At 35.1% G+C, this 14,134-nt stretch overlaps 1 protein-coding gene across 1 annotated transcript; it reads right to left on the minus strand.

Annotated features, from left to right (window-relative positions):
- Positions 1-389: 389 nt before the first annotated feature.
- Positions 390-13,592, minus strand: LOC149029376 (ABC transporter C family member 3-like). The gene is made up of 13 exons (XM_089143222.1): positions 13,428-13,592; positions 13,216-13,321; positions 10,677-10,752; positions 8,192-10,595; positions 4,534-4,620; positions 3,792-4,451; positions 3,522-3,686; positions 2,372-2,666; positions 2,047-2,255; positions 1,586-1,891; positions 1,140-1,203; positions 608-847; positions 390-487 (listed from the first exon to the last, which is right to left on the minus strand). Exons 1-13 carry the CDS (start codon positions 13,590-13,592, stop codon positions 390-392), a joined length of 4,875 nt encoding a protein of 1,624 aa, XP_088999348.1.
- Between the last annotated feature and the right edge of the window lie 542 nt (positions 13,593-14,134).

Here is a 14,134-nt window from a genome sequence, read left to right on the forward strand (position 1 = left end):
GTCAATTGATCAACTCCATTTTCGTGATACTTGACATCTGAACGAGCAACCCAGGTTCTACATGTCCATAAATTTCAAGTCATCCAATGTATCTTATGGTTAATATTGTTGTAGCTTGGAGACACTATCAGGCTACTAACATGCACCTCTCCCAACGTTCTTAGTATGAGAAAAAATTTCCTTTTTCCCCCCCTTCAACTTGTATTCTACCTCCAATACTTGAGCTGAATGCCAATATATCTAAAGCTTAAATGATTACATGCAATCTTAATATCTATTCTGACTTCGTCTACCAAAAAAAATCGTTCTGCTAAGAAAAAAAATTCCATCTTAGTCTTGGGTAAACTACTTACATTTCACCAATCCTTTAGCCTGTCAGAAACTAGGAGCTATATCGATCTTTGAGTATACTCCTTAACAAGTTTAGCAAATGACGAGGATTTGATCTCTAACAATTTTGCCGGTGAACCATACTCCAATACAAGACCTGCTTAATAAAATAAAATATATCAATCCCATTAGACAAATTCTATAGATGGCAAAATGAAATGCTACCAAACTCAACTAAACTTAATCTGTGACATAGAATATATTGCTAGCTACTTACCATTATCAAGAACGAGAACCATATCAACATTGAGAACTGATGTTATCCTATGTGCAATAGTAATGATGGTAGAACTTGAGAACTGTTGTGAAAGAATTTGCTGAATTAGATAGTCAGTCATAGCATCCACTGATGCAGTAGCTTCATCAAGTACTAAGACTTTGCTCCTCTTAAGTAATACTCGTCCTAAACAAATTAGCTGCCTTTGACCCATGCTCCAATTCTCTCCATTCTCAGTCACTATGACAGCCATCACATGAGAAGAATTCGTTATTTAGGGACTTATTTTTATTTTACTTTTTCTAATTGATATTCTTTTTCTTTCTTTTATATATATATATACTAGGAAAAACGGGTTGAGGGTGGCTGGCTGTGCATAAGAAGTTAGATATATATTAGACAATAGTAATCTGATTTTGCATATGCCATGCCCTTGTTCATGAGAATACTGATACTAGCAAACTTCTGTATACCATAGCTAAATTGATGTTGCTTGATTTTCAAAAAAGAGTGAACATGCGAAGAAGCTAACCTGTAGAATCAAGCTTCTTTTCCTTTTTTCTGACTACATCACCAAGCTGGCATCTATCCAAAGCCTATGACAACCAAAAGTAGATGCTAACTTACCACATTGATTGATTATGCAAGATAAAATTAATTTTATACTTAAATGGGTTTAATAGATAACGGAGTGCGACATGGAAATAGGAAACATGATAACAAAAACAGAAAACCTCTGAAGTCAAATTTGGCCCAAAGATGATACAATGCTTATAATGAAATGATGTACAAAATTGATCAAATTTTTTTTCCAAGAAAAAACTAAGAGAAAAGATTTTATGAATGTATGCTCCTAACTGATTGGTTGCATTGTATTCAAAAACCAATAGCAAGAACAGAATATGTCGATCTAATCTCTATCGCTAACTAAATATTATTCATCAAATGGGAAAAATCAGAAAAGAAAAAATTGCCTACCTCCCAAAGTTGTTCATCGGTGTACTCTTCAAGTGGATCAAGATTACTTCTTAGAGTCCCCTCAAACATTGTTGGGTCTTGTGGAATAATGCTCAATCTTGACCGTAAGTCATGAAGACCAATCTTAAATATGTTGATGCCATCTATTGAAATTTCACCAGCTGTAGGTTCGAGCATATGAAAGAGAGTTTGTACAAGTGTTGATTTACCACTACCTGTTCGACCAACAACACCAATCTTCATTCCTCCAGGGAAGGTGCATGTAAGACCTCGTAATATAAAAGGAAGATGTGGGGCATATCGAGCCTATACAAACATTAAGTAATTGAATCATGAAGCTAATAGAGTTACATAAAATGAAAAGAAAGTCCCAAAGACATTAGTCTTCAAAGTGTAATTTGTTCCACATGATGAAGAAGGAAGGAAATAAATACTTAAGAAACCTAGAGTCGGGAAATTACATGTAGATCAACGATACGAACTTCCCCTTGGGAGGGCCATTCGTGGCTTGGCCTATTTTCTTCTATCGTCAAAGGAGGTTCGCTAGGGATACTAGTGTATTGCAATATTCTTTCGATAGATATGATTTTGCTCTCTAGACCACAAAGATCCCATATGATTCCATGCATACTGAAACTAAGTCCATATGTGACTGCTAAACTTGTAACACCTTCAAAAGAGAAACAGAAGCAAACTCAGGTGAAAAATAAAACATGCTTTTATATGAGAAACCAACCATAATGCCCCCACACAATGAATTTTAAGATCTTGGGTTCAACATTTTACCAGGATTGAGTACTCCCTTTGGCAATGAGACTAAGAAAACCAAAAGTATAGCATAGGTGATGCATGCCAATATATCCATACGGAAACATAACCACTCTATTGTGCCAGAGAAATGAAACTTAGGGCTTAAATAGGCATCCACCAGCTTGAGGTTTGTGGCTATAAATTTCTCTTCTTGACCAAAACACCTGATTGTGCTTGAACCTAAACTAGATTCAGTAAAATATTGTATAAGTGGAGCCTGGCATACACCAACAAGTCGTGACAGTTCTCGTGCTGCAAACATGTAGTATTGCTACAAACAGTTCATAAAATAGAAAATTAAGAACAATATAAGAATAAGAAATACAAATAACATATAATTCATAAGAGAAGGTAACAGCCATGACTCTAGAGGTTAGAACTTGAGACAACCTAATGAAGATGGCTTTAAGAGCATCAAAGCTTACGAATTTTATGCTAATTATGTATCATTCAAAAAATCATCTTTGTTCAAATCAGTCTATGTCTGTCTTTAAAAATTAGCCTGAATTTATTAAGAATCCAGCTTGCACAACTTTAAGCAACTCCAATTCAATAATGAAAATAAAGAGCTAGAAGTTTAAACATGGTAGGTCATATAATGCAATTGAGCTTAACTCTTGAAATATATCACTAATTTAATTGAGATCAACTATCCAACAATCAATTAGAATAAATTAGTCTCCACATTAGCCAAATAGGCAAACTACTAGTATGGAAGAGTTTGCAGGAATATCTAACGAAAATCTAATGGAATTATGGAAGCTCTCCCACTAATCTAGAGAAGTAAACAAATTGTTGATTGATTGGCAACATAAGCAACAAAGAAACACCATTACTTGCAGATACAATTTGGAATTCAAGGATCATTGTTGAGATGGAACTAAATGCAACACCATTGCTCAGATAAAGGGTACAATTTTAAAATTAATTTGCATAAGAGTGTGTAGTTTGAGAATGTATATCCTTCATAAACCCAAGAAGAATACTTAGGCTTAAATCATTAATTTTACACTCAAGCATATACATCATTCATCAAAAGATTTTGGTGTGAAGTAAATTTACTCATTAAGTAAAAAAAATAAAAAGTTTAAGCTAGAAAGTTTAATGGAAGTAATTACAGAATTACCTGATACCAAATGCAAGCGACAGTCATTGGAATGAAAACTATCAACATTTTCCATGCAACCTGTGACATTACTGCAATAGTCCCCAATAATCCTACTATTGAAATAAGAACCTCTTCAAATTTATGTGGAATGGAAGTGTCAACTGCACTTTGATCTGTGGATACCTATTTACAAAAGTAGAGTTTGTCTAAAACTTAGAACTTTATGAACTTTTACAGTAATTCCATAAAAAATTTAGGTCCCAAGAAAATTAAAATATATTTACTAACCCGATTTAAAATCCTCCCACTCGGAGTAGAATCGAAAAATGACATAGGAGCACTAAAAAGACTCAAATGCATTTTGTTAAAGAATGAAGTGGCTGTCTTGTATCCAACAGTTGCAATGAGCATAGATCTTGTAAGTGTACAAAGAGAGCTTCCAAGCGTCAAAACAATATAAATAAAGATGAGAGTGAATCCGCTAAAGTTTGACGTTAGATCCTCCGAAACAGGAGTAGCTAATACCAACCAATAGCTACTAACTATTTGGAGAAGCTCAAAAAGAATTTGTGCAAACAATATCAGTGGTACAAAAATCCCCTTATAAGCATCTGTAATATATCTCCAATAGACTAAAGAGCTTACTCCACCTTTTTCTCTCTTTTCTTCTTGGACAAGCTGCTCTTTTGCGCCAACTGTTTTTTGTGTTTTATTGTTTTTTGGTTCTCTTACTTCATCATTTTCTTCATCATTTTCAATAGAACTTTTGCTACACATGTCAATAATTTCCTTGTCATCGGTTACACTATCTAGTGCATTCTCATTTGTTATGGAATTAAATTCTTCCAGTGATTTCTTGTGTACATCCACCAACTCCATAAAATCATTTTGTGTATTAAGAATATCTTCATATTTTCCTGCTTGAGTAATTTTGCCATCTCTCATCACCTGTCAAATAAAAGAAGATAATAATCATTCTTACGTATGGTCAAGATATTTAAATAAAAAAATAAAGATAACATATTCTCACCAATATAAGATCTGCAAAAGGAAAAAACTCTACTTGGTGTGTAACATAAATTACTGTCTTTGAATCCAAAATTCCCAATAAACACTCCTGTACAAAGTTTAGATGTTCACATTTAGATAGTCAAAAATATTTACTACCATTCAACAAATTAATGTAAATTAGTATTCATAGCAATAAGTAACATCAAACTAATTTCCATGGCTATATATATGGATTCATCTTCATGTCATAGTAGATAAGCCAATTCCTTGACGTCCTCATTTTTTCACATTAAAGCAATGCATCACAGCGTAATGTTTATCAAATTCTTTAAGTTGATGTTTTAAGAGAGAGAGATAGAGTTTTTTTATCGAAAAAGGAGTTGGAGAGATGAGTAAGGAGAGAGAAGTCTGGAGAATTCAGGAATTTGTGTTCCTTTGCCTAAAGCCACCAGAGGTGGAGAGGGTTGTGGAGGAAGGATTTGATGGTTAGCATTGTCAAGGGGTTGGAAGGGAAGAAGTCATATGCCAGTGCCGTGGCAATCTGAAAATGCCAAAGATTGATTCCTTACCTAGTCCAATGCAGGCTAGATCTTATCGAAGAATTTTGATTCCCCAGCAAGAGTTCAATTTTTGTTTTGCATTAATTAGTAGGGCTATTTCCACTTTACCTCCATGGATGAGTAACCAGAATTTGCAAGGAAATCCTGAAATCCAAGCCAGGGAGTGGTGTTGCATTGACAAGGTCATGGTTTCATTATTTTCCCATTCAAAAGTGAGGGGGATATGATAGAGTTTGGCATCAAGGATGGTGGAAGGTCGGTTCTCAGATCATTCAAGCTCATAGATATCGCCCAAATTTCATTATTCACTTCCCTCAATGGGTGTCAAAGCTTGTGTGGGTTTGTTTTCCTAACTTTCTGTTCAAGTACTAGCACGAAAAAGTTCTTCTAACGATTGCAAAGATGGTGGGTAGGTCAGTACCTTTGGATAGATGAACTCGAATTGGGTCTCTAAGTCACTATGTTTGTATATTGGTGCATAAAATTGGAAGATGGTGTTGAGCATGTGGAGGAGGTGCAGGTAGAACGTCTTGAACCTAGCTCTTCTTATGTCTTCTACAAAAAATGGTCTGAACATAGGGTTAAAACATGCTCGTGCACTCGTGACGGGCACTTAGCTCATCAATCAAGGGCGGAGCTACGTGGGGCCGCGGGGGCCATGCCCCCCCTCGATTTTTTAAAAATTTTGCTTAGCTTCCTTTTATTTTTCTTTTTATTCCCTTTTTCACATTTGAAGTGTCGTTATTTGCCCTCCCCGCACCTGCCCATGTTAGAAATAATTTTTAAAGGTAAAGATAGCGGATGTAAATGTCATTCTCAATAATTATCCAACAGTTACAATTAAAACACTATTCTTAAGGAAGAAACAGTTAAATCAAAATTAGAAACTAGAAACAATTAAATGACAAGTAGATACTAACTATAATCCCTACATTTCTCCCTATTTATTCTTTATTCTCTCCTTTTTCCACTTCTATTTATTCTCTCATCTTTCTTCACACCTCACACGTGGCTTAGGAAAAACTCGAAAACTGAAGGTTGGAATTTATTCCTAAATCTTCTCTATAACTCATCATCCCTAAATTTCTCCCTATTTATTCTTTCCTCTTTCCTCACACCTCACAAGCGGCTTAAGAAAACATGGAAAAGCTAAGGCTTGGAGTTTATTCCTAAATCTTCTCTCTCTCTCTCTCTCTCTCTCTCTCTCTCTCTTTTTGTTATCTATTTTATTTGATTTTATATTGCCTCTCTTTCTCCCTTTTTTTTTTTTTTTTTTTTTTTGTTATTCTTTTTTTTTATTATTATTATATGAATGGAATATATAAAATTTGTAAAGTAACTAACTTCATGATATGTTTGGTTTGCATCTAGTCCTTTACTATTGAAATCATGTGCCTTTTTCTTTCCTTTTTTGGTAATGTTCATTTTGTAAGATATTTTTTTGTTAGTAATCCTCATGTTTAATTTACATATATTTTGTAAGGGTAAAATGTCATTCTCAATAGTTTATCTATATTTTTAATGTGCGGGGCCACATCTGATATGATAAAAATAATTTACAAGTACATGGGCTTTGTGGTGAAAAAGCATCAGTGCTCCCTGACAGGGAGGTGATCCAAACTCTCATTATTCCCCCCCCCCCCACTAGCAATCCCAGCTCTACCATGTCAGCAATGTAAAGGGAAAATTACAAGCGATTATTGCGAAAAATAGTTGAAAACAACCAACTATCATTAAGAATTTCGTCTTTGGACCAAAAACAAGCAAGAGGCGGAATACCACAAAGAGAAAGTGGCGAACCTAATAAAAAATTCGTTTTTGTAATTTGGACATATTTTGTTAAACCGCCCATATTCGACCGGAAATCTTCAGTTTTGACCAGCGGAAAACAGAAGTCGTCCGTATCAAGTGATACGTGAATTGCTTAGTTGACTAAGGTTACTTAGTAAGAAAATGAATCTATTCGCAACATGCCTTCTGGTTCTTTGGCTGGACCCTCCCCTTCTTTAGACATGAAGCTTTACTGCAAGGTAGAGCTAACAACTAACATGTCAAATCACACAGCCATGTCAAGGACAAGCAATCCTAACAATGACGGGATGCTAGGTTCATGATAGGTGAGAAGGAGAACCTAGAGATATTGGATGACAATGGGTCTCTTGTTGCATTAGAGAGGCCCAAGGGTATCCCAAGTGGCTACAAATGATGGGAGTCATGAAGTGATGAAGGTCGAATCTCTAGTTCCATTTTAAATTCCGGGTGTGTTGCGTAAGGACTCTAAATTTCAAATTCAACTTCAAGATGAAGTTGATGAGGTGAAAATTTTGAATGATGATGAGGTGGCTAGAATCGAGCTTGAGAAGGGGCAGGAGTGAAGACTAATATTATTATTTTTCGGTACAAGGGCTCTTTTTTTATATGCATAGGGGATGGGGAAATTGTATGTGACATTAACAAGAGTCGAACCCATGATCTCCTCACTAAAAAGTGTTGATTTTACCAATCAAGTAACTTTATGTTGACAAATCTCAATGCAATAAGGGGAAAGCCTTTTTTTTCCCGAATTGATAGCTTTCTATTAAGGGTAGGAGTGAAGACTAATATTGCATCCTTAAGATGACATTCATATAGGCTTTTCAAGTTCTTAATTTATTCTTAAGCTTGCAAATTACCTTTAAGGTCTTCAAAGTTGAAACAATCTAGAGATAAGATGATGAGGCTCTAACTTTGCTAGAATTCAAGGCAAAATGTGAATTGCAAGCAAGAAAAAAGAAGGCATTTGTGTCCTTCTACCCTCTAAAGTGTAGACTGGTCATGTAAGCACCCAAAACATGTCAATGTAGCAACTAATTCCCAAATTAATTGAGTGAATTTTTATTTTATTTTTTTCTCTAAAGATCTAAAAAGGGATGTGGATGCTATTTCGAAAAATGTGATACTATACATTTTAATAAAACTCAGGAGTCCATGTGAACAAAAAAAACAAATAAACCATATTTTTAAATTAGTCTTATAATCTGGTAGACAAAATTGTGATATGTGCAATAAGATTAAAACATTTGAGATAATTTAAACAAAGAAAGATTTGAAAATAGAGCTCAACATATAATTTTTTACCTTAAATAGATGAGTTCCTGTGTGAACATCTACAGCACTGAAAGGATCATCAAGTAGATAAATATCAGCATCATGGTATAAAGCACGTGCAATCTGGATTCTTTGCTTTTGTCCCCCGCTCAAGTTGATCCCCCTTTCTCCTATGATGGTTTGATCCCCAAAGGGACATAGTTCAAGGTCTTTTTTCAATGAACATGCTTCAAGGATCATCTCATATTTTTCCCTATCCATCTCCTTACCAAATAATATATTGTCTACTATCATGCCACTCTGTATCCAAGGTAACTGTGCAACATAAGCCTTTGTTCCCTTCAAATTTATTACTCCAGATACTTTTGGCACTTCCCCCAATAAACATGAAAGTAGACTTGACTTTCCGGACCCAACAGAACCACAAACAACCACTTTCATACCATGAAATATACGAAAATTAATATCTTTTAATGTGAAATCAGGGGATTCGAGGTCCCAAGAAAAATTCCCATTGACTATCTCAATTGCAACCTCATCACTATCACTTGAAAGTTTATGTACTATATTTTGTTGAAGATCATCTAGGCAAAGGAATGATGTTACTCTATCAAGAGAGACTTTAATTTGAACTACCATTGTGATTGTGTCTGGAAGACTATAAATGGGCTCTTGTAACATTTCAAATGTTACTAGTGCAGATAGTATTTTTCCTGAGTCTAGCTGGATTCCTATAAGCACACAAAACCCAAAAGTAATCGCTGATATAAACATGGGAGCAGCTGAGAAGAGAAAGGCAGTCATAGCTGTTGTATAAAGTAACATCTTTAACCATTTTGTTTCAGAATTCCTAAGCTCAATTATCCTATCCAAGAATTTCATCTCCCAACCTTGGAGCTTGAGAATCCTCATATTCCTCAACGTCTCAGATGTTACTTTCATCCTTCGATCCTTTGAATCCATCAATTCTTCTTGAACTTTCTCTTGTAACTTTCCCAATGGAATATTTGCTAAAACCAAAAAAACCGTAGCAGCAAAAGCCACAACTGAAGCATAGCCTATGCTCTTATATAGAATCAACAATGCTAAAACAATCTGAAGAGGCACCCTCCATATATCATGCAAGTACCAACTTAAAAGACCAATCCTTTCAACATCAACACTCATCAAATTAATGTTTTCCCCACTTGTGTTGCCTTGTTTTGATTGGCTTGAAAGCGTAAGATTCTTCTTATAAATTATTGCAAACAAGGCAGAACGGATTCGGTTTCCCATCTTTCTCAATTGAAAAAATAAATGCCTTTGTGAAAGGCACTTTATGAGCTTTGAGAGAAAGAAAATAAATACTAATGCACAACCCTTAGGTTCGAGTTGGTGGGGGCTATTCAAATATTGAAAGAATGCACCAATAAGGTACGGTCCAACATAAGAAGCAAATATGTAAGCAATAAACAACAGAAATGTCCATAGAATTTCTTTCCACACTAAAAGAATCAATGCCTTCACCAGCTTGAATGTGCTTGCTTTACCACTATCACCTCTGATATTACCATCTGATTCAAGTTTATTCATAAAACAATTAGAGACCACATCTGCCCTATCACAACTTGCAAGTTGAGGAATATCTTTAAGGTCCAGCGTTTTGTTATATCCAAGTGCAACCAAAGGGCTTATCCAAGAGAAAGTAAAAAAACTAAGAAGATTCGAATTCGCATAAGGTGTTACACTCTCTTCACCAACACTTGATCCATGTCTGTCACTACCATCATCCTGATAAGAATTGTTCTTCAAAAGAGAATCCAAAAGATAAAAGTCTTCTTCTTCTCGCCTCTTATCAAACACCCAAACACAAAAAATGGGCAAACTGATGATAATAGAGATGGCATCAGAGACCCATAGCAAGATTGGTAAGTGAAAATCTTTCCAATACAAACCAATATGTATAACAAGATAGGAACTTGACATTAGGAAGTAGAAGGCCCACCAAATCCTTAATAAAATAGGGAATCTGCGGTCACTTGAATGAGAAAATTGGATATGTAAATAAGCAGAAATCACAAACCAAGTGAGCGATTGGGATGCAAAATCCAATTGGGCAACAATCTTTAAATTAGACCAACCATGTCTAAACCCAGAAAAATAGTTTAACACAGATAGGAGAAGATCACTGAAAGATAGAGCCATGCAAGATATAAAGGCCAACCAATAGTTGAAAAAGTACGTATTCCTCAGCATTGGTTTTGAATTTTCTAGGGTATGAATTGTGCGTCTCTTGCAGGTCCAAAAAATGGATAGAACTAATAACAAAATGAGGTGTGAAAGAGCAGAAAATCCTTGCAGGAAAATGGTTGTTGAAAACTGTGAAAATGGTATCCAAGTATCCATATCATTCTTTGATGTTTGCCAAATTCTTTTCCCAAGTTCTTTAAGAATCCTTATCAATTATACCACATTCAGAATTGATGCAGCACCATTTGTAAAAATGCTGTGGAAACCATCATATAAAAATACCGACCATTTCCAACTAATATGTTCCACAAGACTTAAGACGGATTTTGTAATATCAATACTTCCCTCAGGTGTAGTTGAACCTGTCAGCAAACAGACATAAAATAAATTGTTGAAAATATATAACGAATGACAGAATTTGGTAGTTCATTCATGGAAAATTCAGGAACGGAAAATTTTGTAATGATATGCAATTTAAACCATGCTCAATTAAGAACAAGAATAGAGAGAATAGAGATGATTACCAGATGAAATTTACCAAATAAATATTTCTAAGAGATATCATTGCAATAGATTATTATACCAAAATAAGAAAATTGAACATCTGAAATCCAAATCCATGCATGCAACATCAGCAAATAATCAACTTGGGAATAGAACGTTCAGTCGACAACTGAATTAAGCCAAACCGCTTTGTTTTTCTACCATCCAAACGTAGCCCTATGTTTTCTTAGGAATTGTTTGCCATTAGAGAAGAAACCTTGTCTTACACCTTACACCTACTTGGTCAAAGAAAAAGATAAAACTTGATCTTGCTTAACAAAACAAGGGGAATACAGGGATACCATAGAGAGATGCACCTTCATTAAGAAGCTTCAGATTATCTTTTTTCTTACTTTGGTTGTGTTTGTGTATGTCGAGTGCTTAACTTCTTTGTGGCATTTCTTCAACAACCATGGCCTCTGCTTCTGGATGGGAAGCACGTAGATGTTAAACTGTGAGACGAGGAACCATTTATAGCTTAAGAAAGCAAATCAACCTTCCGTATGCTTAGGAACTCGTGTAGTTCCTGAAGATTATGAAACCGTTCCAACGATTGCGCTGGGTGTTTAATTACACGATTAGTAGCTAAAAATCTGCAGAAAAAGGTTCATTGATGGACACGAAGATGTGTTTAGGCAACAGGAAGGAATGGATGACTTACGTTTTCACGATTTTTTTTTTTTTTTTTTTCCTTTTTTTTCCTTGTGAAAGAAACAAAATATAAGGTTGATAACATACTTCACCCTGAAAAATCATAGATTTTTTTCTTACAATCTCTTGTTGGTTATAACTTTAGAAGCCTTTTAATGTTATTTTCAAGAAATTGTCCCTTGGACTTTGCTTGTGTGAAAATCTTTAACATGGGATTTGAGATGTTATTTTTCAAAGTAAAAAACTTAAGGAAAAAAGAATTTGATGAGACTTTTCATGGGTTCTACATTAACAAAAAAATTGTGTGGTCCCAATGACACATGAGGTTCTTCTACGAAGGTCAATGCAAGTGGAGGTTGGATAGGAGCGAAGGCCAAAGTAGAAAAATGCCCATTAAAGAAGATTTGAAGGTGACCAACTGCACCAAACCAAAGAAATCATTAATTGGAAGAGGATACCATGCATAGATTTAGGCTCTTTTTGTATCAATTCTCATTTTCTATGATAAAAGATAAGTACAAGAATTCTTTATTCGTCAATAATGAAAAATGATTTGGTGAACTTTGTCGAAAATAAATTATGAAATGATAAAAAAGTTTGGTGTTAAAATAAAAAATTGTTAGAAAATGATAGTGAACAAGTGAGAAAAGAGAGAAAAATTATGATTTTTATAAAAGAATGTGTATTGACTATTTTACCCACATCTAGACTATAAAATTTTAAGTGAACTTGTACATGAATAAAGAGAATGAAATCCACATCATAATCCATAATAAACAAAAAGTCTATTGTGGATTTTGGAGGTTTTTTTATTATTTTAAATAAAAATAAAACTGATAATAGATGTCAAACCATTTAAAATAATGAAAATTTCTCACAATAACAATGATAATTGATACCAAAAAGAGCCTTAGTGACATATTTGATTAGATATTTGGTTCAGGAACAGGATACAGACACCCGTTTGTACTAATAGTATTCAAGAAATATTTCTTGACAAGCTTATAAAACATTCATTTTAAACAAGAATGATCTTTTAATATAGAAACATATAAAAATGTGCTTTCACAAGAGTAGCTTCATGAAGTGAGAACATTACCAAACAGCATTCTAAGAGAGCTAGACCAAGTAGCATGATTACAACTCACTTTGGAGGCCACAGGCTGCAAAGGTGGAGCTGTTAAATCCTCTCTAAATTGCTCCCTAGCATACTAGTGGTGCACTCACTAGGCATCCCAGATTCTGGAATGGAAGATTTGGAACCCATGGTCTAACAATGAGAGGGCTATGCAAACTTCAAGGCCCCACTTCAAAACCTGCAACTTGCCAAATTCATTGTCAAACAAATGTAAGGTCGACATGCAATGCCCAGGTATCATCCATAACTGAGTAGGGCATATTTGATCAACTTGATTGAAGCCCCATGACCGACCAAAATTTTCACAACTACCACATAAACAGTATCAGCACTCAATAATTCTGGCAGTGTAAAGTCCATGGTTGCTGGTGGCTTTAAAACACTGTCCAATTTATACGAATTGAGGAGAAGATGCATTATCATTATTATCTTTCAAAGATTCAATTAAGGTGGAAGTGGATATGATTTGCCATGGAATGGATATGAAAAGAACCTCCTTCCTGATACTGAAACCCATTCCAGAAACAGTACTGGATAGCAGCAATAGCACTGTTTCCAATGGTATCCCAACTGCCTTGAAAAGAAATTGTGAGCGGCAACTATCATGCCCAGGGGTTCTGAAAAGCACCAGTGGCAAATTTAATTCAACAGCTGAAACTGATTCACCTGGAGCTTTGCAAAGCCATTAAACTGAAACTGATATACCTGGACCTCTGAAAGCCTATTCAGAATAACTATTTTGATGGCAATATCGCACATTCCTATCATTGAAGAGTTTGTTAACCCTTGGCAATTTATACAAGTTCCAAGTACATGAATTAAAAAGTGTAAAACAAACAGCTCACTTCGGAGTGCCTCTGCAACTTTCATTTTTCACACCTTACAATTCGGGTTATGAATTGACTGCATTGAGAACTTTCTGCATGTCAGTCGGGTAGATCGACAGAACCAGTGCTTAGATATGGTCTAAATCTGAAATTCTTTAGGTATCAAAGAGGTCACCCCAGCCCAGATTATATGCATTTGAATGTTGCTATGAGTGTGACATGAAGTGTAGGATACAAAACCAGAAATTGCAACTGTTACAATCCTGAGTAGGGGTAGGGCCTAGGAGAAAGTAAGGCTCGGGTAAAAGGTTATTGTGGGAATTAGATCATGGTTAGTATATGTTAAGGGGTAGAATGGTCATGACGATAGGAAAGTAGCCCAGTTATAAATGTAAGCGTGGCAAGTAATTGAGGTTAATGAAGAATACTGTTCTCTTATCTCTCAACTCTCTTTAACTCTCTCTTCTCTGTGTTCTTCGTGTCCAATCCTGTTTCTTCTAAAAATCTGTAAGAGTGGCAAGTACTTGAGGTTAATGAAGAATATTGTTCTCTTCTCTGTGTTCTTCGTTTCCAATCCTGTTTCTT

This window comes from Hakea prostrata, chromosome 1, assembly GCF_041222555.1.
Source record: "Hakea prostrata isolate BN-2017 chromosome 1, UWA_Hpros_2, whole genome shotgun sequence".
Classification (NCBI taxonomy): Eukaryota; Viridiplantae; Streptophyta; class Magnoliopsida; order Proteales; family Proteaceae; genus Hakea; species Hakea prostrata.

Bases quoted from the DNA above. Each gene is read 5' to 3' on its own strand.
- LOC149029376 (XM_089143222.1), bottom strand. From the start codon at position 13,592: ATGAAAGTTGCAGAGGCACTCCGAAGTGAGCTGTTTGTTTTACACTTT. The intron at 2,667-3,521 runs GTAATTCTGTAA...AACTGTTTGTAG, and splicing joins TCGCTTGCATTTGGTATCAG to CAATACTACATGTTTGCAGC. The intron at 848-1,139 runs GTTAGCTTCTTC...TGGCTGTCATAG, and splicing joins AAAGAAGCTTGATTCTACAG to TGACTGAGAATGGAGAGAAT.